Source organism: Talpa europaea (assembly GCF_964194135.1).
Source record: "Talpa europaea genome assembly, chromosome: 15".
Classification (NCBI taxonomy): domain Eukaryota; kingdom Metazoa; phylum Chordata; class Mammalia; order Eulipotyphla; family Talpidae; genus Talpa; species Talpa europaea.
Genome location: NC_140083.1, coordinates 43351912 through 43379840, shown reverse-complemented (window position 1 = coordinate 43379840; position 27929 = coordinate 43351912). Strand labels below are relative to the sequence as shown.

The 27929-nt window shown below is 35.4% G+C and overlaps 1 protein-coding gene across 1 annotated transcript; it reads right to left on the bottom strand.

The window, feature by feature from the left end:
- Positions 1 to 18: 18 nt before the first annotated feature.
- On the bottom strand, positions 19 to 27877 carry PUS7L (pseudouridine synthase 7 like; the record flags this gene model as incomplete). Its single annotated transcript, XM_084255714.1, has 8 exons — positions 26959 to 27877; positions 21275 to 21434; positions 18980 to 19172; positions 14998 to 15096; positions 13136 to 13217; positions 4366 to 4646; positions 1821 to 1874; positions 19 to 345 (listed from the first exon to the last, which is right to left on the bottom strand). The coding sequence occupies exons 1-8, from the start codon at positions 27869 to 27871 to the stop codon at positions 19 to 21; spliced, it is 2109 nt and encodes a 702-aa protein (XP_084111840.1). The 5' UTR covers positions 27872 to 27877.
- Between the last annotated feature and the right edge of the window lie 52 nt (positions 27878 to 27929).

Here is a 27929-nt window from a genome sequence, read left to right as displayed (position 1 = left end):
ATAACAAGAGTATTGGTTTTAAAAGTCATGTTTCATTATTTCCCTCAGACAAACTGTAGCATAACATGAAGCATCAAGGTCGAAAGAGATCAAAAGTGACAAAGTTGCTTCACTCATGGGGGGACCATCTATTTTGACATCAACAGCATGTTCTTCCGTTAGTTGGTAGGCGAGGTTATGGGGGTGTTTCAAAATCTGTCTATAGCATCCCGGAACATTCAGTTTCAGGGCCGGTATTTTGAACCTACATGTGTGTAATCCATCCCTGCCAAGTGTTTCCTGGTACCACTGGCCTACTTTATTCTTTGGGTACTGAATATTGTAGCCAAGCACTGGTAGAACCACCTATGCAAAGGAAGAGGGGAAAAAATAGATGAAACAGCCTTCAGAAAAATATGCAATCAAATGTTAAATTTACTTTTATGGCTGGAACTTGAGTCTATAAAAACAATCTCAGGATATAACACTACAATCAGCCTAGAGCAAATTATTAACTACTTTGATTATTTCTAATGCTGCCAGGCAAAGAAAAGAGGTAAGTAAAATAAAGAAGGACTCATATTAACCAAGAAGACCAACTCAAATGAGAGATTATTAGGCACACCACAGTTAGTGTAGAAGAGATTGAACAAAAAGTTTTAGCATATTTAACTAGCCAAGAAAAACTGTGCAGTCATACAATCCTAAAAGTATATTCTTTCTATAAAAAAGAATAGCCCCTACTGCCCAATCACAACTGATATTTTAGCCTATAATTTTACATTTTCCTGTTTAAAACATGAAAGCAAAACAGAAGCAGCAAATGTGTTTATCAACTGAATATGTTTATTGAACAAACAATGGATTTCTTCTAGGTTACTGATTACTTTGCTGATTACTTCTACATGTTTTTCTTGAATAGTACCTAAAGGTAGTTTTAGAAAAAGGAAACAAAACCTCAAATACATATTCGAGTAAATTTCAATTTATTATACTAACTGAAAGAAGTCAAACACAAAAAGACTATATGATTCCACTTACATGATATTCTTTCAAAGGCAAAACTATGGGAGAGTTGCCAGGGGCTGGGTTTTGACGATAAAGGAGCACAGGGAAATATTGGTGAGACATAAAACTGTTCTTTATTTTGATTTTTGTGATAGTCTTTAAGACTGCATATATTGGGCCTTCGGAAAAGTCATGATATATGTCCGGAGCCGCCTGGAGCATTCGCCGTGTTGCACATGTGCTTGATGAATTAGGTTTCGATCTACTGTTTCGCCTTCGGAGAAACCCCTGCATTCTCCTGTAAATCACGCGAGACTGAGAGGTACGATGGGAGGAGCGACCAGGGTATAAGAAGGGAACCACGAGAGAGAGAGAAGAGGACTGCGAGGAGACTGTGAGAAGGAGATACGGCGAGGGGTACTGCGAGAGGAGCAGAGAGAAGGCCAGGGAAGTAAGAAAGACAGGGAAAAGGAAAACATGTAAAAGTAGGAAAAGGATAAAGGAAAAATAAAGATGCAAACGCTAGCGTCAAGTTGTATCAAGCCCCTCATTTCAATCCTCAGCCCTTCTCTTTTCGTGCCTCCGAATCCCGCGGGTCTGGACAGATATATTTTTTCTATGCAAAAATGTGTCATGACTTTTCCAACAGCCCAATATTTACCAAAACTCACTGAAGTATAAACTGAAAAGAATAAATTTTATTGTATATAAATTATACCTGATATTAAAAAGTGATTTTAAAAGGCAGAGAGGAGGAGAATGGTTAACATTTTGTCTGCTGAAAGTAATGTTTACATTTAAACCCAAGTGATACTAATTTTTAAGATATTTACCTGATGTATTGCATATGTATTAGCTGATTCGTCTTCTTCAGTTACCAGATGAACCTATTTTTAAAAAGCATGATGAAAATATAGATTATTTGCAATGTTCCAAATTTCCTCAATTTTTCCTTACTGTTACATATAATTTGACTCCTAACTGACTATACATATACCCAAAAAAGATTTTTTCAAAATTTGTTTCTGAAGAAGCAGAACACATTAAATTAGATACTTCTTGGTTTGACCACTGCTAATTTAAGTTGGTACCCATGAAGAATGGTGGGTATTTTAATGTCCTGGGGTGATACTTTCACCTCAGTCACCACCAATCATTTTCTCAATTACAGAGTTGTTCTTTATTATGTTAAGTCAGAAAACTGTTTCTGACCAACAGGGATGTAAAAAAATGCTCATCATCACTTATCAAGAAAATGCAAATCAAAACCACAATGAGACACTCTCTCTCACCTGTGAGAATGACCCAAATAAAAGAAAGCAGAAAAGCAGAAACAAGTGCTGGCGAGTATGTGGAGAAAAAGGAACCCTCTTACTGCTTGTGGGAATGTGGACTGTCCAGCTCCTATGGAGAGAAGTGTGAAGGTTCCTCAAAAGACTAAAAATGGGATGCAATCAAAATACATGGGACTCTGATCTCTCTTGCATCATCACATCCAGCTTTTTGTTTTTCACAAATTCATCAACATACCTACAATACTGGAAGTAATTTCTAAAAATGCTGAACAAACATGGCCAAGCACTGAAAACCACATTATGTCTTTGGAAAACTCGCTCCGAGTTGAATCAATTAGTTAAGAAACATGGTTTTTGCCACGTGGCCATGCCCCAACTATGAATTCACCTCACTTTTTAATTGTGTATCTCATATTTTTCTATCTTGCTCACAAGAAAAATTATAAAAGAATTTACTAGGTAACTTGAAATAAAAATATACCCATTAGTCTAGAGATCTATCAAAAAAAAAAAAGGAACAATTAGTTTCCTATACATTTTTTTAAAAAGATTTATTTATTTATTTATACAAGCACTGGGTATAGTCAGAAGCGCAGGAGGGTAAGAGAATTCACCAGAGCCAGAGCGGGGAACAGAATAGGCAGACTGACGAAATACGCTGCTGAGGGGAGCAGCGGGCACGGCAGGAGAAGTCTGTGCACCATGTGGGACACTCGCTGGCTGCCAGGGATCAAACTGGCGCTGCAGAGGCTGTGGGCAGCTTCACAGTCCAGCGCTCAACTGCTGCGCCACCAGAGGAGGCCCAGTTTCCTATACATTTTAATTTTAGATGCACAACAATATATGTCCCATTTACCGTTTATATCCTATTGTTCTTTTTTATATCTTACATTTTCAATCTCAAGTGCTGCTTTTTACTTTCTATATTAAATAAGAAGTCAATGATTTGTCTTAAAATAAAGGTAATCTTTGCTGGTAATAAAAGAAAACTGTAAAATAGGAAGAAGAAAATGTTTCTGCTATAGCAACAAAAAGAAGATACGATTCTAATCACAAAATTGTCCTGGCAAGTATTAATTTGAACAAAGAAGCATCATAATACTCTGAAAGCAGCATTATAAATACTCTGAAAGACTCTCAAAGAAGCATTATAAATACCCTGAAATATTTCAGAGATTATTATTTCTTGTCTCTTTCATAAAACCTGAATCAGAACTTACACTAAATAATGGGTGCCAGGGTATTAGGTGAACATGTTCTGGAACCTGTAAAAAACCTAATGATTTTTTATTGTTTATCAATCACTGAGTGACATATCTCTTCCATGAGGTAAAGCAAAATCCATGATGCTACTAGATATCTTTTTACATAGTGTGAGTCTATGTGTAAGAGACCTATGCTCCTAGTGACCACTTATCCAAACATGCACTCACAAGCCATCCATTTAATGCACAGTAATGCAGACATGGGTTTTGCTGGCTTGCTCAGGTTCTACTCCTTTCCTAGCCAGTGCACCCTCATTTTCCAGGGATCTCTCCTCCCACTTCTCAAAAATGTTTTGAGAGGGATGGTTCCAGAAGGAAGTCTTTGGGAACAACAGCTTGGCCAATCATATCTTCCAGTCCACAATAACTGGTTTGGGGACAGGAGACCCAAGCTAGGCCCTCTATGCCACTGAGATTCTATTCATGGCTTTTGTTGAAACTGTTGGGGAAGGTGAGACATCTTTTCAGGAAGTTGTAAGAAATAAGCCTCTAGTTGCTAATAAAGGAAAAGGGCAGGCTGAACCTGGATCTAACACAGGTAAAAGCAGAGCTGAAAGACAAAGAAAATGAGCTGGGTGATTCAGGGCAGTCAATACATTGTGCTTCAGTTAATCACGCACTTTCAGTTATAAGGCTGAAAAAATTTCTCCATGTACTGATATTTGTTAAGCATTAGCTGACAGCACAGTAAAAGTGGGAAATGAGCAAATACAGGAAATAAGTTTAGTCTTAAACTGTTTCTAAAATAAGGGCTGCTGAAAATTAATATTCCTAGTGTGGTAACTACTCTTGGAAAACACTGATGAAATATTACTTACTTTACTATTTGTGAAATGTTCATCATCAATACTTTCATCCAAACAGACCAAATCACCTCTCACTACTCTTGTGCCATAGGTTGCAAGTCTATATGATACAGCTTCATTCCAAATTTTGCTGCTATATGCATGAACATAGAATATGCGCATAGAATGAGGAAAAGAGAACCAGGCCTGGATACAGCCCTCTTCTGTCATGCTAAAGCGATGCAGTGATTCCAGTAATGCTCTCTCTCGGACTTTGAATTCAGGCATCAGTGCTAGTGTGCCTTTAGCATCCTCTGAAATAGAGAGAAAAAGAAGTCAATCTATCAAGATATGATTGAATAGCTCCCTACTACAAACTTTCTCCAAATACAACTAAAAAATGGCAATTATAACTCACAATATACCTCACCAGCACATTGCCAGCTTTATTGGATTAACCCACAAAACTCTCCCTAAGGTGGGTACTCTGTTATTTATTGTTTTAAAGCAGGGAGAAGGGACAAAAGCCTTAGGTACAACTGTGGCCATTCCTAATGGAAGAACAGACTTGCAGAGGATAGAGGCTGTAGTGTACCCAGTATGGCACAGTGGACCTCCCCAGTGAGCAGAAAATAATATACTGCATCCTGACAGCCCTGAGGGAACAGCTCCATCTGCCACAGAAGTTGATCTGATTATAGTGTAAGCAACAGACAAGCACTATCCTCCCACCTTTTTCTTCTAAGGCCAGAAGGAAATCTGGGGCAAAACAAGGAGTTTCTTGGGCCTCCCCCGGTGGTGCAGCGGTTGAGCGCTGGGCTGTGAAGCCCCATCCCCGGCCGCCGCGAGGGTCCCACATGGTACAACAGACCTCTCCTGCCGCGCCTGCTGCTCCCCTCAGCAGTGTACTTCGTTCCTTCTGCCTGTTCTGCTCCGCGCTCTGGCTCTGGTGGATTCTCTCACCCTCCCGTGCTTCTGACTGTACCCAGTGTTTGTATAAATAAATAGATAAATGTTTAAAAAAAAAAAACAAGGAGTTTCTTGATAGTGGGATAGGGACCTGGGGAGTAGGGTCCAAGCATAGAGAGGAGCTTGGTCTGATCTCAGAGGGAGAAGCACTGTTACAGGCTCCCCAAACCTAGTGTGTACTCCCCACCCAAGACTGTGAACACTTATTCCAGCATTTGATCTCCCGCACCCATACTCCTCCCTCCCAAGGTCTTCATAAATAATGCAGGTTTTAAAATTAAAGCCACAGTACCACATATAGGGAGGAGGGACGGGGAGCTGGGGAATATAAAAGGCACAGCTTAGGCAACACAGCATGAAAAAAGACATTGGATCTGAACCCAGGCTTTATAACTCAGAATTGGTGGAGCTACCAGAACAAGAGTACAGAATAGCAATCATGAAGATGCTCTTTGAAGTTGAAGACTCTCAGTTAAACACAGAAGGTTGGGTTGAGGACATCAGAAAAGATATCCGACTCAAAAGAATACTTCACCAAAGCAATTGAAGCTAATAAAAAAAAAAAAAACAGAAATAATGTAAAAGCAGAAATAATGGATTCATGAGGAATACAATTAAAGAACTGAAAGCAGCCATAGAAAGCTTAGTAGTCTTAACCTTGTTGAGGAAAGAATCTCAGAAATATAAGATAAAAATGTACAAAAGTCAAGTGAAAGGGAGAGAAATAACATAAGGAAAAATGAAAAAACTCTACATGAAATATCAGACTATATTAAAAGTGAAAATATAAGGATAATGGCCATTGCTGCCAGTGAAGAGCAAAGGAGGCAAGACCCTATTCAAAATAATAGCTATGTACTTTCTAAATCGAAGGAAAGAATTAAACATGATGTTCGAGAAGCACACAGACTATACAAATTTCTAAATGTGAAATGACCTACACCTTAAGTATCACATTGCTTGAGTATCAAAGGTCAGTGATAAAGAAAAAATACTAAAGTCTGCTAAGGGGAAAAACATGTTATAGACAAAGGGACCTTGATCAGCAGAAACCCTACAAGTTAGAAGAAAATGGAATGATATATTCACCATACTCTATCCTGCAAAATTATCATTCAAATATAATGGATAAATAAAGACATTACCTGTCAAATAAAATAAATGAATAATAGTGTCCTATAAGAACTGCCCTACAAAAAATGATTAAAGAAATTGTATATGGAAAGCAAAAACAAAAAAAATAAAAGAACACTAGACCTTGTATAATGTGATAAACAGAAACATAGAATCAAAAATACAAACAAGAAAATGTGGGGCGATGACAAAATATTTAATAAGGATAAAGCCCAGGACAGAATTTATACAGTCAAATGATGATGACTTGATACTAACACAAAAAAAGACTATCCTAGATATAAGAGGATTAATACAATACCCCTTGTAACTGCAAAACAAACCTCTGAAGCAGACACTTAGAAAAAAAATTAAAGAACGTGAGAGAAATACCAGAGAAAGGCATCAAGATGAAAAGATAGAAACACATGAAAAAAAATAATAACAAAAGACAAAACAACCAAAAAAACAAAAAATGGCAGTAAATAAGCCTCATTTAACAATAATCGCTCTAACCATAGTCTGAAGTCACCAATTAAGAGACACAGAAGGACAAATTTGATTAAAAAACATGACCCATATATTTTCTGAATTCAAGAATCACACATTAGATCTAAAGGCAAATTTAAAGTGAAAGACTGGAACAAAGTATCTCAAGTCAACAACACAGAGAAAAGAGAAGGAAATGCTATTCTTTTTTCTGATAAATTAGACTTTCCCCCAAAAAAGGTAATCAGCATCAAAGATGGGCACTATATAAAGATTAAAGAAACAATTTATAAACACTATGAACTATCATCAATATTTACACACCTAACATAAGTGTGCCTAGTTATATAAATTAACTATTATATTAACAGGCATAAAACAACATATTAACAGTAGGAGATTTCAGCACACCACTTACATTAATGGATAAACATCCAAACAGAAAGTAAACAAGGAAATATATCCTTAAATGAAGTAATGAATCATATGGATTTAATCCACATTATGAAAGAATTGAAACTACCATTACTTGAAGATGACATGATAATATATAGAAAATCCAAAAAGATCTCACTAAAAAACTACTAGAAATAATAAATGAATACAGTAAAGAAGCAAGATACAAGAAAAATATACAAAAGTCACATGTGTTTTCATATGCAAATAGCAAAGGAGAGGAAAAATTGAGAAATAGTCCTATTTACAATCACACCAAAAAAGAGTAATTACCTGGGAGTAAATTTAACAGGAAGTGAAGGACTTGTACATTAAGAATTATAAGACTGTCAAAGGAAATAAAAGAAGACATGGAGAAATGGAAAGATATAACATGGTTATGGTTTAGAAGAAAAGTATTAGTAAAACAGTCTCATTACCTAAAACAATTTACAGATTCAACATAATACCTATTAAAATCCCAATGAGGTTTTCAAGAAAATAGTGTGAACAATTCTAAAATTTGTATGGAGTTAAAGAAGATCCCAAATATCCAGAACAATCCTCAGAGAAAAGAATAAAAATGAAGGAAGCATGCTCCCTGACTTCAAACTATATTATAAAACAATAGTAATCAAAACAGTATAGTATTGGAACAAAAATACAAAACAGAGCAGTGGAATAGTACAGTCAGCTCAGAAATAAATCCACACAATTATGGATGGTTAATCTTTGAAAAGGGAGCCATAACTGTACAATGGAGAGTGGAAACTCTCTAACAAATGGTATTGGGAAACTTAGACTGGAATACCCAAAGAAATGAAACTAGATCATTACTTAACTCTATATATACAAAAGTTAACTCACAGTGAATTAAAGACTTGGGTACAACACCCAAAACCATAAAATACACAAAAGAAAACATAGGTGATGCATTTCTGGACATCAATTGCAGAGATTTATTTGGAGACTCAACTACAAGTAGAGAAACAAAAGCAAGAATAAACAAATGATACTCATCAAACTAAAAAGCTCTGTACCATGAATGAATCCACTAGAAAACCAAAAAGAAAACCTATGAACTATTTAAAAAGATGAAAGAGTGCCTTATGGGGCAAAATGGATAGATCTTGAGGTGATTTTACTAAGGGAAATAAGCCAGTAGATAGAAGTGGTTTCTCTCACTCAGTGGAATAAAAACAAAGAAAATAAACTGGCAATGCACAGCAAAAATAACTCTTAGATTCTGAAAAATATACTGTTTACTATAAAGGATGGTGGTATGGAGGAGGGAACAGAGGAAAGAAGGCAACAGGACACTGGCACTCGAGCTCTAGTACAGGGTCAGTGAAATGTGCACATATGGCTGTATGATGTTATAGTCCCCAAATTACATAATTATGTAAACAAATGGCAAATTAGTAACATTTGGAACAAACAAATCAACAAATTAAAATCAGTTAATCATCCACTCTCACTTACAGATCAGTTATAAACACCTTTATTAAACTTTCTAAAAGGCAATACAGGCACACATCAAGAAAGAAGAAAGAGTTCAAATAATCTTATCTCTGGCTGAAGGAACTATAAAAAGATGAACAAACAAAACCAAAAGGCAGCAGTGGGAAGGAAATAATAAAAATTAGAACAAAAATAAATGAAATAGAAATCAAAAAGACATTTCAAACATTAAAGAAACCAAATCTACTCCTTTGAAAAATTAAAAAAATGAACCTCTAGGCTCACTAAAGGGAGAAAACACCAACAGGATCAGAAATGAAAGAGAAGTTACAAAGGACATATCAGATGTAACTTAGAGGATCCTAAGATCATTTCAACATTTGTATGTTAGTAAATGGAACAATGTAGAAGAGATGGGCACAGTCTTAGAAAAACACAACTACTTGAGACTGAATAGGGATGAAATAGAAAACATGAACAAACCAATTACAAGCAAGGAAATTGAAACTAATCAAAAGTCTCCCCAAAAACAAAAGTCCAGGAGCAGATGGATTTATCAAGTGATTTCTATCAAGCCTTCAAAGATGAGTTAATACCCATTCTCAAACTCCTCCCAAAAAACTGAGAAAGAGGGAATACTTCCAAAAACTTTTTATGAGGCCAACATTACCCTTATACCAAAACCCCAAAAATAATACAAAAAAGACAACTACAGACCAATTTCCCTAATGAACATAAATGCAAAAATAATCTACCAAATTCTAACAAACCAAATTCAACAATGTATTAAGGGCCTTCCCTGGTGGCACAGCAGTTGAGCGCTGGGCTGTGAAGCTGCCCACAGCCTCTGCATCGCTGATCGCCAGCCGCCGGGAGAGGGTCCCACATAGCGCGCAGACCTCTCCTGCCACCTGCTGCTCCCCTCAGCAGTGTACTTCGTCAGTCTGCCTGTTCTGCTCCCCGCTCTGGCTCTGGTGAATTCTCTCACCCTCCCATGCTTCTGACTGTACCCAGTGCTTGTATAAATAAATAAATAAATCTTTAAAAACAAAAAACCAATGTATTAAGAGGTTTATATACCATGATCAAGTTGATTTGAGGGACACATGGATGTTACAAGACCCCTATGGAATATCTGAGAATCAATCAACATATTTCAACACCTGAATAAAAGAAAAATATAAATCATATGATGGCATAAATCAAGAAAGGATTTGAAAAGATTAAACATAAAATTGGATATCCATTCCATGATGAAAACCCTCAAAAAACTGGGGATAAATGGCACATAGCTCAAAAAGCTTTTCCATTTCCATGTGGTACAAGACAAGGATGTCCCACTCTCACTGCTGCTATTCAAAATATATATTGGAAGTACTAGCTAGAGCAATTAGAAAAGAGAAGCATAGAAAAGGTATTCAGATTGGAAATGAAGAAGTAAAGCTATCATTATTTGCAGATGACATGATAATAATATACATAAAAACCCAGAAGACTCCACTAAAAAAGTAATTGAAACAATTAGTTCAGCAAAGTGGCAGGTGACAAAATCAATACACAAAAATCAGTTGCTGCCCTATAAGCAAACAATGAGCAAGAAGAGGAAGAAATGAAGAAAACAATCCTATGTACAATCACATCAAAAAGAATTAAAGACCCAGGAGCAAACTTAACAAAGGAGGGGAAGGTCCTATAAAATGAAAAGTATAAGACATTGTTAAAAGAAATAGAAGGCACAAAGAAATGGAAAGATATTCCCTGCTCATGGATTGAAAGAATCAACATTGTCAAAATGGCCAACTTACCCAAAGCAATATATAGATTCAATGTAATCCCTACTAAAGTTCCAGTGGCATTCTTGAAAGAAATAGGGCAAACATCACTGAAATTCATATGGAACCACAAGCTAATCCTAACAGAAGAAAAAAAGAGGAAGAATGGTGGTATCATGCTCCCAGACTTCAAACTATACCACAAAGTTATAATAGTCATAACAGTGTGATACTAAACAAAAATAGGCACAGACCAATAGAATAGAATTGAGAGCACAGAAATAAACCCACACCTGTATGGACAGTTGATCTAAGACAAAGGATCCAAGAATACAAACTGGAGCAAGGAAAGCTTCTTCAATAAATGGTGTTGGGAAAACTCGACAGCCACATGCAAGAAATGAACCTAGACGACTGTCTCACACCTTACCCAAAAATCAACACAAAATGGGAGGAAGCACAATGGATTATGGTAGTGGACCATGAGTGCTTAGTGGTGAGTGTGGTACAGTAACAACACCTAAAGGGGAAGAGCCTTTAACACTAGAACACAAGGAACATTGTAAACCAATGTACCTCAATTAAAAAAAAAAAAAAAGATGCTCACTAATTATAAATCTAGCTACACTAAAGAATCTGATAAGCATCAAATCACATGGTCCATTCACTTTGCTTAAAAAAAAAAAAGGGCACCATTAATAACTGACTTTAGGATAGTGATAAAAGTCAAGGGCTTTTAAAACAGTATAAATAAACCTCTGAGCCTAAAGACCTTTAAAAAGCTATTATGGGCCTCCCTGGTGGCACAAGGGGTTAAGACACAACCTATGGAGCTATCCAGAGCCACTGAAGTACAAGTTCGATCCCTGGTCAGGGAGCTACCCACATGGCACAGCAGACTTCTCCTGACTCACCCGCTGCTCCCCTCAGCAGTGTATTTCGGTCAATCTGCCTATTCTGTTCCCCACTCTGTCTCTGGTGAATCTTCTCAAACCCCCCCCAAACACCTCTGGCCTGAACCCCAGTTCTTGTATGCATAAATAAATAAATCTTTAAAAAAAAAAGCTGTATAGTTTGTACAGATCAAATGTTTGCATAAATGTGAGTTGGCATGATTATGTCATCACATGCAAAAAATGAAAGCAGACCACTTACACCATATACAAAATTAATTCAAAATGGATTAAAGAATTGGATTGGAAACCTGAAACTATAAGATACATAGAAGAGAACACAAGTGGTCTGCTCCACATCAGCCTCAGAGATGTGTTTGGGGACTGGTCTCCAAATAAAAGGGAAATAATATGCTGCCGTTTACACACGATGGACCTATAAGGTATTATGTTATTGTAGTAATTCAAATGGTGAAAGTCAAACACCATTATGATTTTATTCATGTGTGGTATATAGAGAAAACAAACAAACGATGTACTAAATAAAACAAAAATAAAATTTTACATTATAAGACCAATTAGTAGTTACCAGAAGGGGAAAAGGATGGCAAATCGGGACAAAGTAGATAATAATATGGCTTTTTAGTCATGAACTTGCTGTAGTATTCGTGTTTGTGTGTTGATTTTCAAAGACATACACTAGAAGCATATCATGTTATAACACAAAGTTAGCCAATAAAAATGTATCCTAGGTAGAAAGGTAGGTAGATAAATGGAACATGACAAAGTAATTACAATAAAATGTTAACAGGGGTGAATTTGGGCATAAGGTATAGAAGAGCTTTTTGTGCTATTTTTGAAACTCTCTAAGAATGAATTTGTTTCCAAATAAAAAGTTGAAAACGTTTTTTTAAATAAAATAAAATAGCTCTTTTTATTATTATTTAAATACAAGCAATTTTTATTCAGTATTATTGAACACCAAGCACTATTTTATATGTGCATTATATGTTATTTATATGTGCATTATATGTTATCTTATTTACATCTCATAACAGTCTTCTAGATATCATTATTAGCTTCAATTAACAGATGAGGAAACTAAAACAATGAAATCAAATGACTTGTATGAGACGATACACTTGGAAAGTATTAAAATTGAGTTATACCCTGCAGATTGACAAGAATCACTTTCATAACCACTTTACTTAGAGCTTTCCATTAAACACTTACATACTATCATTTTGAGCTCGAGTTTCAGAATCAGCAGCCAAGCCGAATCACGAGGCCCAAAACAATGCACAAATTATCAGATATAGCAAAAGTACTTTTATGTAGTTTATACTTCACCTCCTTTCACTGTAATGAATTATATTTCCAATGGAAGCAGTTTAGAACTTGGAATTCCTGTTCCCTCAGAGGATTAAGGCCAAGAAATACTAAGTAACTATTTCCTCATTTATCCCATCCCCCAGAGCAGAGTTAGAACAAACAAAATCCTCAGATCTGGCCAAAAATGGACTGCCTAGGCATATAGTAAGATGAATAAACGTACAATATTACAATCTATTTCTTATCACATTTATGTTGTAATAAATGCCCTCTTTTTTTACATAACATTTTTATTATGTATCTGTAGGCTATGTATAGGGTAAAGAAACATTCATATACCAGTTTGAAGAAAATATTTCTTTGCTCTATTTACAGGATCGTCCAAATCTTCTGGCGTAAGAAATAATTTTACAGCCTTCACCTTTAAAAATCAAGCAAGCAAATATATGTTAAATGTAAACGAAAGACTTGCAAATATATATAAATATATATAAACATATATAAATTCTCTGGCATCTTAAAATAGGCACTCTGAAATAATAGTTGATGTTGCAATATTATTCTTAAGTTTTTAAACATTAAAAAATGTTAAGTTTAGAAATAAACCTTCTGTGCAAAGCAACTTTCTACATGGGTTTAAAATGTACTCAAAGAATACAAAGATACTAATTTGAAAGGAACCTGCACTCCTATGTTTATTGCAGCACTATTTTCCATAGCTAAGATGTGGAAACAATATAAATGCCCCAAAACAGGTGATTGAATATAGAAGATGTGGTCTATACACACAATGGAATACTACTCAGTGTTCAAAAAGATAAACTCATGCCATTCACAGCAACATGGATGGAGCTGGAAAGGATGATGTTCAGTGAAATAAGTCAGAAGGAAAAAGAAAAAAATATCAGATGGTTTCACTTATATGTGAAATATAGAGAAACCAAACAAAAGGTCAAGAAAAAAAGACAAAACTTGCAAACTAGTCACAGACCTGGGGCAACAGAGGAAGGGAGAGAACAAGGCACTATGATGATGGTTCCGGGGTGTTATGGTGGTGGGAGAACTCTGGGGACTACACCTGAGGGAAGTAACTACTTACCATACAAAAATGAACAATAATATAAGAAAATGAATAAATAAAATACTATGGACTGGAAAAGGTACTCCCTCCTAACTCCCACAGCTCTACTTGTGTCATACTTTCCCTCTATCATCAAGCTATGAATGCAAGTGTGATGTAATGATGTAAGCCTCATTCTTGGCCAACACAGACATTAAAAACAGGGTAAGAGGGACCTCCTTAGTGGCCTATAGGTTAAGTCTCAGCACTATCACTGATAAGGCCTGAGTTCACTCCCCAGCCACGGAGCTAATCCACACAGGATGCAGCAGACCTCTCCCGTCTCGCTGGCTGCTCCCCTTATCAATGTATTTCAATCAATCTGCCTGTTCTGCTCGCCAAGTCTGTCTCTGGTGAATCCTGTCACTCCCTGTACCTCTGGCCATACCCTAGTTCTTCTATGTCAAAAAAAGGCAGGGAGGAAAGAAGCTGGCATAAGAAAATAGCAAGCCACTAATTTTATTTGTGTTCTCAAGTGTCACAATTGTTTGGTCTTAAAAATAAATGCCAAAATCTATTTTCAAAAATTCATCTTTATTTTTCTTTCAAACCTAAATAGATTAAAAAATGCTCCTTTTAGAAAAAAGAAATGGTATTTACTAGTTCCTGTATTTTCTCGCTATCTCTAGCACTGTAATTTATTTCTAAGTATATGTCTTTGAGTAGGAAATGATCTTAAAATGGATCTAATATATTGTCCCACTCAATCATCCTTTACAGTATTCATCCATTCAAACAAATATGAGTTAAAAACAAATACAATTAAACAAATATTAATAAGTTTCTGGTATGTCCGAGGCACTGTGTCCTCATGAGAAATCAGGAGGTTGCAAGCTCACAAGATAAGGAAAATTCAGATTTCCTTGGGGGTGGAATGAGAATTTAAATCAAAACATAAAGAATGTAAAGGTTGGGGAGCAAGTGCTTCAAACAAAAAGAAAAGAGAGTTTGCTGGCTGCAGGAGTCAGTCTGTAAGATGACGCCCATGATGTTCACCTCCTGCTGCTTGCTCCTGGTGTTACATGAGAGTTTTGTGGCTTGTGTGGTATCACTGAAAAAACAGATTTTTAAAACTACATACCATTTCACTCTTCAGCAAAGCCAATCCGATTTGGTCTGTATGAACTTTCCTTCCCAACCCAAATCTCTGTGGTCCATAGTAATTCACAAACCCTTTATTCTGTGAACATAAAAATTTAATTAATTACAAGTATACTGTTATAAACTGCAGACCTGTGTCACCCCAAAATTCATAGTAGAAATCCTAACCTCCAATGTGTTGGTATTTGGAGGTATGGTGTGGGGAGACAATTGGGTGATGAGGGGAAGCGCTCATGAACAGGAGTCGGTAACCTTATGAGAAAAGGGCCTGGATGTAAGTCACTTTCCACTGCATGAAAATTCAATAAGAAGGCCATGCTGGACCGTGAGTTCAGAATTCTAGCCCCCAGTACTACAAGTAATAAATTTCTGTTGTTTAAACGTCACTCAGTCTATTATTCTCTTGTTACTGCCCCAAACTAAGACAAATAACTACAATTCAGGATATGTAATCAAGTCTTTCTCTTCATATTTATTTTAATAAAATAATCCTATGATCAGCAATATACAGATGGGGAGCAAATGTTCTGAGAAATGCTACACAATTAAAGAATAGAAAGGAGATGAATAAGTGATTAAAGGTTAGAAAATAAAACCCAGGAAAAAACTTTAGCAATACATTAGTTTTTCACATTACTGAAGGTAATTTCTGGGGTGCAGAAGTCTCAGGTCTAAAATCAGGGAAGTTCTGGGAAAAGTGAGAAGGGTAGGTTACATATTGCAGGATTTAATCTTTGCCCTGAAGGTCTTTCTTACATTCAGACTCTTCTGCTATCTGGAGATGCTGGGAATAAGAAACAGATTTTATTTCCAAACCCAGCAAATCCTAGCTCCTTTATACACAGCAGTTCATTTTTCAGTTATCTGGGTTTCTGAAAGCCTCATACAATGAAATGGCATCCCTTCAGCTGGAAGAGAAAATGGTGATTTATTACTGTAACCATTAAAGTGGTTAAACATGTCCTCACAAAGAAAATACCAGGCCCAGATGATTTCTTGAAAGGTAAAAGAGTCATCTACACTCCATTTATGGGGGGAGTAAACACTTATTCAGTCAACAATCATTTTCGAGCACCAACTTCAAGACTATGAAATAAAAGATGCTACAATAAGACAATATTGGATCAGGACAATACAAAACCTCACGTCACTCAGAAAAACATCAACTGCAAGTAGAATAAGTAGTGCCTGTATAAAATCTCAGTTAAATATTTTTCATTATTTTAAATTTGGAAAAATGACATCAGATAATACCAGAATAACCAGAAGAACTTTAAGTACCCCTTCAAATTACTTAGTGATTATAGGGTAAAGAAAATGTCAGGCTTTTCTGCCCTCCCGCCATCAGGATAGATGATGGATCCTTGAGGTCCTGAATGCATGCCTGATGGCGGGCACCTGGAATAGGGTGTGGGCATAGGTAGAAGGGATTCACCTGGGCTAAGACTGGGCTTTTAAGGTCGGTGTCACGGGGACGCCAGCAGAAGCCAAGAAGCCGAGAAAGAAGTAAGAGAAGCCGAAAGAGAAGAAGCCCGAAGCAGAAGCAGAGAACGCCAGAGAGCCCAGATAGAGTGCCACGTACCTGCTGAACCCCAATAAAAACCTGCAAAACCACTGAGGACTCTGACTCCTCCTTTGCCCAGTCTGCTGGATGTTAGAGGGCCTGCACAGTGTCCATTCCTGACCCGACAGTGATATATCAAACAAAAGGTTTATAGCAATCAGAGCTATCATGTTCTAAAACAAAACCTCAAAGACTTCTTATTTGCAGGAGTTCTCAATTCCCTTTATTACGAGAATTAAACAAAAGTTGGCTAAAGCTGAGATTATTCCTAATGGGAATTTTATAATGCACAGCTATATTTCCATAAACACCAAATGAAAGATGGGCAAAAAATTCCATCAAAGCTCAAAGAAACTGCCTCCCTTTTTTAAAGAGATATCACTTTAATAATAATTTTTCATAGGAAAAAAAGAATTTCAAGGGGGCTTAGAAAGAAAGTAAAAAGCAACCATACAAAGAGTATCCTGAGAATGTGATACAGAGTAAAATTGTTAGATTTTAAAAATCTTGTTGAATGCTATTTTCCTTACTATAAGGCATAATGTTGATTAAAATTTTTGCTTGTTTGTTGGTTTCCCAGCAAGGGAGGTATAAAATTGTGGAAAAAAGGTCTTCTGGTCAATAGCTTAGATCAATGTTTTTCAATTGTTAGCTGTACAGTAGAATCATCTAGTGAGTTTGAAAAAAAATACTAATGTCTACATTGCATACCCAAATATTCTTATTTAATAAGTTTGGAAGGAGATACTGATTGCTAAAATTTTTAGAAGCACCCTAAGTTGAGATTTACTGTACAACATCAGAAGTTGGCACTACTAATGTCTCACAAGTCAAATCTAGCCCAACATCTTTTTGGTCAATAAAGTTTTACTGGAACACGGTTATCCTCTCTCGTGTATGTGTTGTTTATGGCTGCTTTGCACTGTGATGGAAGAGTAGTTATAACAGGGACCATATGTCTACAAAGCCAAAAATACTTATTTTCTGGAAATAATAAATTTACATGAAAAAATTGTGTTGCCTTGTAGTTTAGGTGATCAGACTGAGGCTATTATTGAGACAGCAAACAAAATAAAGGGTCAGATAAAACCAAGCCAAAAACAAACCCTAGAAATCTAACTGTAGGATAGAAATTACCAGAAGGGCAGGGAAAAAAGGAAGAGGGGGCCAGATGGACTGTGGGGGAGGACTGTGGGTGCCGTGGTGGTGGGTATGATGTAAGGGCATGCACCTGAAGTCTGTGACCCTGTACCTGTGAGTCATAAACTATGTTGTAAACCAATTTTAAAAAAAGTTAAGTAATTTCTTATTGTAAGACATAATAAAATATATATGATTTACCATTTGTACACATTTTAAAATCAAAATTCAATTGAAAATAGAAAAGGTTGTACATGATTTTGAAAAGGTAATGTAACTATTTACTTATCAGAGATTTTTTAAAAGATTCCTGAACAGGGTGGTGTGGTAACATATATTTGAAGAAGTGTGAAATTATAAACCACGGTGACTTAAATTTAAAAAAAAATACTGAACAAAGATTTCCCCTAAAATGAATCCCTCTGCCTAAAATATTATTCTATATGGCAAGTGTTAAAAAAAAAACTCCTACTTATACAATTTTTTTCCCCTATGAAATGCTACACGCTGTATTTTTTTTTTTTAAGATTTATTTATTTATCATACGAGAGCCAGGGTACAGGCCAGAGATGTGGGGGGTGAGAGGATTCACCAGAGACAGAGTGGGGAACAGAACAGGCAGACTGATTGAAATACACTGCTGAGGGGAGCAGCAGATGAAACAGGAGAGGTCTGCTGTGCCATGTGGGTTTCTCCCTGGCCGGCTGGGGATCAAAGTCATGCTGCAGAGGCTATGGATTGCTTCATAGTTCGGTGCTTAACTCCTTGTGTCACCAGGGAGGTCCTAAACGTCCATGTTTTTTTTTAAGATTTATTTATTTATTTATACAAGAACCGGGGTACAGTCCAGATGCATGGGAGGGTAAGAGGACCCACCAGAGACAGAGCAGGGAACAGAATAGGCAGACTGACGAAGTACACTGCTGAGGGGAGCAGCAGGCACAACAGGAGAGGTCTGCGGCACCATGTGGGACCCTCGCCCGCAGGCCAGGATCAAACAGGCTCTGCAGAGGCTGCGCACAGCTTCACAGCGCGGCACTCAACAAACTGTGCCACCAGGGGAGGCCCTAAACTTTCATGTTTTTAATATAAAAATGTACTAGAAAGAAAATATAAAATAAGCAAAATGGTCCTATTTATCATTTAAATTAATAATTATACATGCTTATAAAAAGAAAAGGCATAAGAAAAAAAGCTTGTTTTGAGAGAAACAAAGATTTTCTTGTAATAACTCTATTTTGAAATTGAGACTTCTTACCTTAACATTTTCTATTGCCTCCAAAATTCTCTCTCTCAAATTTGCAGAATCATTTCTGTGGGTTTTTAAATTTCGGATGACAATATCAAAGTGATTTCCCTTGAGCTGACCAAGTTTAAGGGAATCCTTTACAGACCGAATATTAAACACATTCATTCTTTTCTTTTCAATTTCTTTTTCAATATTTTTCAACCTATAAATGACAAATCATATAGATTCAGTTAAATTTTACATTTAAATTAACATAAGGTTTAAATGACAGTTTCCAGGTAAACACATATCAGAACAGCAAAACAAATTTGGGAGGGAATAGTCAAAAGTTAATGCTACTTCCACAACCATATACTCAAAATCCATTAAAACAGAATGATACTAACAAAGTCATTTTAAGAACTGACAAGTATTTATCTAGGTAGACTTTCTGACTTTTCTTTAATCCAAGTGATAGCACAATTCTTTTCTTCTTTTCCTTACACTTTGCTCCTTTCCTCCTCAGTCTCTTTTCTTAAATATTAACAAGGAAAACCTGATATCCCTAACACTCTGCTCTGCACACTTCTTTACTCTGAATTCTCCCTTGACATTTAAAGAACAGATTTCAAATATTTCAGCGTAACTTTTAAAATTTTTATTACACTGATATTTTCTGTAGGCTTTATAGGAACTATCTACTTTATTAAGCAAACTGTCTAGCTTACTGCCTCTCCAAACATATCTTCTGATTTTTTGCATCTGCTAAAATATTACTGTCATTTAAGAGTAATTAAAATAATGTATCCATCAATCAAATCAAAGTATTCTCACCTAGGAAATAATATTTTTTGTCTTTGGTAGTTAAACTCTAGCTTTTAATATCTGAATACCTTTTAACATCCAAAATCCTTCTTTCTTACCTATGCAACACTTCTTAACCATGAAGACAAAATCCTACACATTTTTTTTTTCCCCCTCATATAAGAGTCTAGAAGCACTCAGAAGCATCCACCCAGAGAGCAGATATTTACACATCTAATGACTAAGGATATTTACACAAGGACCAAGGATTAATACATCAGAAGTACATCAAATTAGGCTGAACTTCGGCCCAATGATTCAACTTTCTGAACTATATTTTCCAAAAGGAAAATATCCACAAGGCACAGATTTGAGTACATTAATATTAATCACAGCATTATTTCCACTGGAAAATTGGAATGAATTTCTATGTCCAAAACTAGGGGAATATTAAATGAATTAGTCTACATCATGGACATTATTTAGAAACATTTTCATGATATGATTTTTCATAAAACAATATATTTATTCTGTTTTCCAAGGTAAAACATAAATTGGATACACAGCATGACTTTCAAAATTACAAAAAAAAATAGTCTGTATGATATGTGTATTAAAGTATAGTCTTCAGAAAGTCTGAAAGGAAATAGCAAAATATTATTATGGTTATTTCTGACTAGTGAAATTATTAGTGACTTTTACTATCTTTTTTATACTATTTACTATTTTCTAAATCTAAAATTAATATGGGGCCTCCCCTGGTGGCGCAGGAGCTTGAGCGCTGCAATGTGAAGCTGTCCATAGCCTCTGCAGCGCTGGTTCAATCCTGGCCAGCGAGGGTCCCACATGGTGCAGCAGATCTCTCCTGTCGCACCCGCTGTCCCCTCAGCAGTGTATTTCAGTCAGTCTGCCTGTTCTGTTCCCTGCTCGGTCTCTGGTGAACCCTTTCACCCTCCCACGCATCTGGCCTGTACCCCGGTTCTTATATAAGTAAATAAATAAATCTTAAAAAAAATAAATAAATAAAAATTAATATGTATCTTACAATATGCAATATTTTAATTTGATTAAGATGGAGGATAAATTTGAATACTTTAATTCTAACATGGATTTATTATAAACACAGTGACATGTTTAAACAAGGAAACATGATGAAAATATTAAAATGTCATAGAAATTAGAAAAGTAAGTTATTTGTAAGCATTGACCTCCATATGAATGTATATTTTGAATACAGTAAACAGTGTTTAGAAACAAATTGGACCTTTTAAAATCTGCCACTTCTCTAAGCTTATATCCTAAAGCTACCTATATTTTCAATGTAAATTTAAAACATATTCTGTTAAGAAGATAATTACATTATTGATGCAGAATGTGCTACCCAATCAGCTGTTAATCAATTAATTATAAGTAGTGCTCTTAATAGACTTTTAGTATCATTTTGAGCTTTTAATCTTATATTTCTTAGTTGATTGATTAATGATGCAGTAAGTTCTCTCTTAGAAAGTAATGTCTTGTTACCTCTCTGGAGTTACTTTTCTAACAACCATTGCTTGATAGGTGATGGCTTTCTTGTCTTTAAGGCCTGCATAACTAAAATCTGAAGGAATCACACCAAGTTTGATAGCTAAAATACCAACTGCTTCAAACATTTCCAGATTTTCTTTCCGTAATGTAAAGGCTGAAACAAAAAAAATGCTAGATTACAAAAAAAGTAGTCACCATTCATCAATTACATTCTTAGCAGAGTAGCAGTTTAACATAATAAACCAAATCATTAATTAACAACTAATTAATTAATAAGGAGTATTTTTGAATATATGTTCTTTCATTTTATTTGTGATACTTGTATTCATTATTCACAATCCAACAGCAGCTGGGGTTCTCCCTCAAGTTTGTTCTAGAGTTCTAAGGCTGAATGCATCAAAAAAAAATATTTCTTTTATTGACCATCATATCTTCGGTCTAACACAAAGTATTCAATTTTTTTTAACATAATGAACAAATAAATGAATTCCATAAGAAGCTGATTACTTAATTCTTCATGTCTCCAGAAATTCTCATTATCTGCATCATTACATTTAACCTACGTACTGTAGGTTACGTATTATATCTCTTTATGTTTTTCCTCTCTATAGACTAAGAGTTATAAAAAGACAGTAATAAAATACTGTTTGCTTCATGGATCTAACAGACATCTATAGACTATTCCACCCAAAAGTACTGCATACGTTTTTCTCAAGTGCATATGGAACATTTTCAAGAAGAGACCATATGGTGGGACCTAAGTCTACTGTCAATTAAAGTACAAATTATAAATATAGGTTACAATTATAAACTATACCCAGTAATCTCTCTCACCCTAATGTCATAAAGTTAGAATTCAACTGTGAGACAAAACAGGAAAAACAATGAACGCATGGAGACTAAATAGCATGCATCAGCAAAAGCAGTCTTAAGGAGGAAGATAACTGCAATACAAGCTCATATTAGAAGCAAAAAAAATCCCAAATAGACAATCTAATCTGACACCCAAAATAACTTGAAAAGAGGAATAAAAAAGACCCAAAGTTAATAAAAAGAAGATAATAAAAATAAAAGTATAAATAAATGAAATAGAGATAAAAAGGAAAATTAGAGATACAAAAAACTAAGACATGGTTCTTTGAAAAGATAAACGAGACAAACCTTTTTTGCTACACAAAGTTTTCTAGTTTGATGTGGTCCCATTTATTTAAATTTGCTTTTGCATCCCTTGTTACTTTGTCACTGGAATTGACTCTCCAAATACATTTCTGCAGTCTATGTCCAGGAGTGTATTACCCATGTTCTAAGTATTTTATGGTTTCAGGTGTTATATCCAAATCTTTCATTAATTTTTATGTGGTGATAAGTAAAAATCTTTTTTTTTTTTTAAATGTGGCTGTCTAGTTTTCATAGTACCATTTGTTGAAGGAGCTTTCCATTTCTCCATTTTATGGTTGTGGTTGCTTTATGGAAAATGAATTCTCCATGTAGGTGATTGTTTATTCCTGGGTTCTCAATTCTATTCAATTGGTGTGTCTGTCTTTATTCCAATACTATACTATTTTGATTATCACTTTGCAGTATAATTGATATCTCCAAGGATCTTTATTTTCCCTCAAGATTGTTCTCACTATTGGGGGTATTTTGTGGTTCCATACAAATTTTAGAATTGTATGGATCTAGTTTTTATAGGGATTGCACTGAATCTGTAAATTGCCTTAAGTACCGTGGTCATTTTGACAATGTTTGTTCTTCCAACCCATGAAGACCAGAGAGATTTCTACTTCTTTGAGTCTTCTATTTCTTTAGTAATGTCTACTAGCTTTCGGTGTTAAGGTCTTACCCCTCTTTTTGTTAAGTTTACTCCAAGGTATTTTATCCTTTTTGATGTGATTGTAAATAGGATCATTTCATTATATTTCCCCACTAATTCATTGTTTGCATATAGAAATGCAACAAAATATTATATATTGACTTTATATCCTTCAACTTTACTCATTATTTCTATCAGATTTTTAGTGGAATCTTTAGGGTTTTCTATATATTATTATCATGTAGTTTGCAAGTAGCTATAGTTTCACTAATTCTTTCTCAGTTTGGATTCCTTTTATATCTTTTTTTGCCTAATTGCTCTTGGTAGGTTCCAATAGCATGTTGAAGAAGATTGGCATTCTTGTTTTTTACTGATTGTAGAGGTAAAGCTCTGGGTTTGTGATAAATAGGCTTTATTTTGTTGAGCAATATTTCTTTTATTTCCATTTTATTCCCCAGCCTCTCGGTGATTCTCTGGATTTCTTTCCCCCCTTTTTTTTTTCAAGTGCCTTTATTAATGTTTTTGTTTTATGATACCATGTCAGTTGTATCAGTTTTTTTCTGTATCCAGAATAGACATTTTTTGTGCTTGTATCATAATAGAATGATGATGGTTTTCAATCTTTTAGAATTGTGTGTATGTCATTCCAAAAGTTAAGGTTAACAAATATCCCACAAGAATATAAAAAGATGTTCATCATTTGTTATTTTTAGAGAAATGCAAATCAAAATGAAATGCAATCTCATACCTATAATAATGGCTATTATCCAAAAGACAAGAAACAAGTGCTGGAAAAAATATAGAGAAAGGAACCCTCATACACTGTTGGTGGAAATGTAAACTGGTATGGCCATTATGGAAAACAGTATGGAGATTCCTCAAAATAGTAAAAATAGAAATTCCATATGATCCATTTATCACACTTCTGGGTATTTACTAAAAAAATACAAAAGCACTAATTTAAAGAGACATATGCACCCCATGTTCACAGCTATTATTACAATAGCCAAAAATTGGAAACAAAGTGACCAGACAGATTATGGGATAAAAAATGTAGTGATACACACAATGGAATATTACTCAATTATAAAAAAGTGAAACCCTGCCATTTTAAACAACATGAATAGGACCTAAAGGGTTTACCTCCAGGTTCATCCATTCTTAGTAAAATAAGTCAGACAGAGGAAAAAAATCAAATGATTTCACTCATTTATGATAGAGAAACCAAACAAATGAACTACATAAAACAAAAATAAACTTTAAATTATAAGACCAAATTAGTGGTTATCAGGAGGGGAGGGGGAGAAGGTAAATTGCGTAATGGGGGTCAATTGTACAGTGGTGAATAGAATTGGATTCTCAGTGGTGAATACAATTGGATTTTTGTGGTGAACATAATGTAGTATATTTGCATGTGGATTTCTAATAACGTACACCTGATAGTTAGAAAATGTTATAGAACAATGTTACTTTAATAAAATGTATTTAGGGCCTCCCCTGGTGGCACAGCGGTTGAGCACTGGGCTGCGAAGCTGTCCACAGCCTCTGCAGCACCGGTTCGATCCCCAGCTGCTGGCGAGGTTCCCACATGGTGCGCAGACCTCTCCTACTGTGCCTGCTGCTCCCCTCAAGTAGTGTGTTTCATCAGTCTGCCTGCTCTGTTCCCCGCTCTGGCTCTGGTGAAACCTCCCACGCTCCCGCGCTTCTGACTGTACCCAGTGCTTGTATAAATAAATAAATACATCTTTAAAAAAAAAAAATTACTACTACAGGTTTTAAACCTTTGTTACAGCAGCAACCAGTTTTTGGTGCCAAAATTTCTATGAAGTTATCTAAAGCTGCACAATAAATCACCCCAAATCTTAGTGACATAAACCAACAATAACCACCTACTATCAATTATGAACTAAACTCTGTACCTCCCTCCAACCCCCAATCCATTGTCAAAGCACTAAACCCAGCATGGCTATATTTAAAGATGGAGCTTCTAAGGAAGTAATTAAGTTAAAGGAAATCATGAGGCAGGACCCCACTTCATTAGGATTAGTGTCATAAGTAACAACAGATGGCCTATCTAGTGGCCTAGGGGTTAAGGCTCAACACTATCACCAAAATGGCCTGAGTTTGACCCCCCACCAGGTAGCTGACCCACATGGTGCAGCAGACCTCTCCTTAATTACCTGCTGCTCCCCTCAGCAGTGGATTTCAGTCAATCTGCCTGTTCTGCTCCCCACTTTGTGTCTGGGGAATGCTCTCACCACCCCCCCAACCTCTGGCCTACACCCCAGGTCTTCTATGCCAAATAAATAAATAAATAAGAAGTTTAGCCAAAATAAAAATCTGAGAAATCGGGATTTGGAGGAATCATACCATCAATGCCTTCCTTTCACATAGCCTTCCAACTATACAGTTTTTAAAAAATTAATTCAAACTAACAAAAAAATTCTACATTTTTTGGCTCATTAACTCAAATTAATACTGTTAGAATTTTAAGCAGTATAAAATTTAGAACTGTTTAAATCATTTATCAGCAATTCCTACTGCCCCTCACATGCAAAGAGAGTTTTGCTTTCCTTTCCCAGTAGGTTTATCTGTTAACATTTATACCATGCTCATTTTCCAAATCCTATACTAGCAGTTTTCCCATGGAAAAGGCAAGTCACACAACCAGACAGAAATTTCCAGAAGAAAAAAATGCTAATATTTGAGTAGTCATTGAGCACTGAACATTTCCATTATTTCCTTTAATCCTTAGAATTATCATTGGGAATTATTATTTATGGCTACCCCAACTTGTAAGTATAACCAAAAGTTATAATTGTTAAGATTATTGCCCATGGTATTAGTCTTTTCATTTTTACATTTCAGAAACTAAGTGTTAAAGATATTATAAAGTTCATAAATCTTTTATGAACTTTTTATGAACTGAAGTTACCATGTAAAATCAAACCCAGACAGCTCCAAGGTCCAAGCTCTTTCTATTCACACCACAGAGTACAATGCTGTTTCTGTGCCATACACATCTGTGCAAATTTGGGTTGCTGCCTTTCTCTTAAATGTTTTACTGTGTAAATTTATAAAATATGACGATCTGAAATATTTCCCAATTCTCGTGCAGGGTATAGGCCAAATAAAACTGATCAATCTAACTTGTACAGTGATATTATAGAATACTATTTTATCAGTTCCATCTCTCTTCTTAGGAATCAAATACATTTCCAAGAACAATGATTCTCAAACTGTGGTGCCAGGAATCTATGAAAGTACTGTGCAAACCTTTTCAATTAGAAACTCTGAACAGGGCTCAGAAATTCGTTTTAACAAGAATTTCTGTTGATTATAATGAATGCTAAAGTTTGAGAATCTCTCTCTAAGACAAAGGAAGGAGCTCCTTGTGAATTTTCAGGTTCACTACCAGAGGTAGGAAAGCTTGTTTCAGATTTTGATGAATTTGCTTCACTTTCTCAAGTATAGCAAATATAGTCTACTTATCTCCAAGTACCTCAATTAAGATAACTTGCAATATATGAAATCAAATTGACTTCCAACAAAGTTTACTAAACACAAAATAGCTACTTCAACTTTATATATTTGTGACCATGTTAGCTGTTACTATCTCTGTTAGAATATTTGTGACCATGTTAGCTGTTACTATCTCTGTTAGCGACCCTTTTATCAATAAGGCAAATCTGTATAGTTAGTATAATTTAAAAGGCTTTATCTATCATCAAAAAACAGACACATATGTATTCTTTCTAATATCCTTCTGGATGAATAAGTCTACTTAATTCAAATTATTCAGTTATCACATACTTGAAATTTACCTAAGTTTATCCAAGAAAATGGTAATGATTAATTAAATTACCTGTATATATAACTTTCCTTTCCTGGCATTCAAGAAGAGACCTTTTCCTTTGCTTATGTGCTTTTTCCCGAAATCTCACAGTTATCACTACATTTGGATTACAACCTTCATGATTCAGTTCAGAAAAAGATTTGGTTTCCACAAGGTTTCCAAACTTTTTGTTGACAAAATGATGGACAGCTTTTCTGTGGTCTTTGTTTGTATCAGGTTTGAAGGTAAATTTGGAATTTTCTTTCTTTGCATCCAAATATTTAAAAAAGTCAAATGCTTCTTCTTCAGATACCAAGTGACAGAGTTCTTTATATTCAAGATTTGGTTTTACAAGAATTTCACTGTTTTTTCCTACAGTTATTAAAAAAGGAAATTTCTGCCTAATAGCACTATGCAAAAGAGCCCTCTGGTTTTTATCAAGGATTCTGCCTAATGAGAATTCAGGAGATGGCCTAAGTAGCTCAGTTTTTGACTCCCATTTCTTTTTTACATCACAAGCAAACTGACTCAGTAATTCATTCATTTTTTCATCTAACAAAGAGCCTAATACATTAACATTTTCTTCTTCCCCTTTGGTAGTTACATCATTGATAGTATCTTCCTTTTCAGAACCAGAATGATGATTCTGGTCAACAGCAGAATGCTCAGTCAGAGAATTGACTTCTTGGTTGTTTTTTTCTTCAACCGATAAATTTTGAAGATCAAGCTTTGCTTTTTTGACAAAATTATTTGGCTCAGATGATGATTCACTAAACTTACAAATAGGTTCATCAGTGGCTTTATAAACTAGCTCTCCTTGTTCATCAATCTCAGTCACAACAAAGTCACTTGCTGAGTTTTTTATAGTGCCATGAAATCCAACATGATCAGTAAGGAAACACAAAGAACTAAACCTGGTTCTAAAATCTGTATCCTCTTCCATTCTTAAATAACAATACCTATAAAAGACACAAAGGGGAGTTAGTTACCAGAAAGAGAAG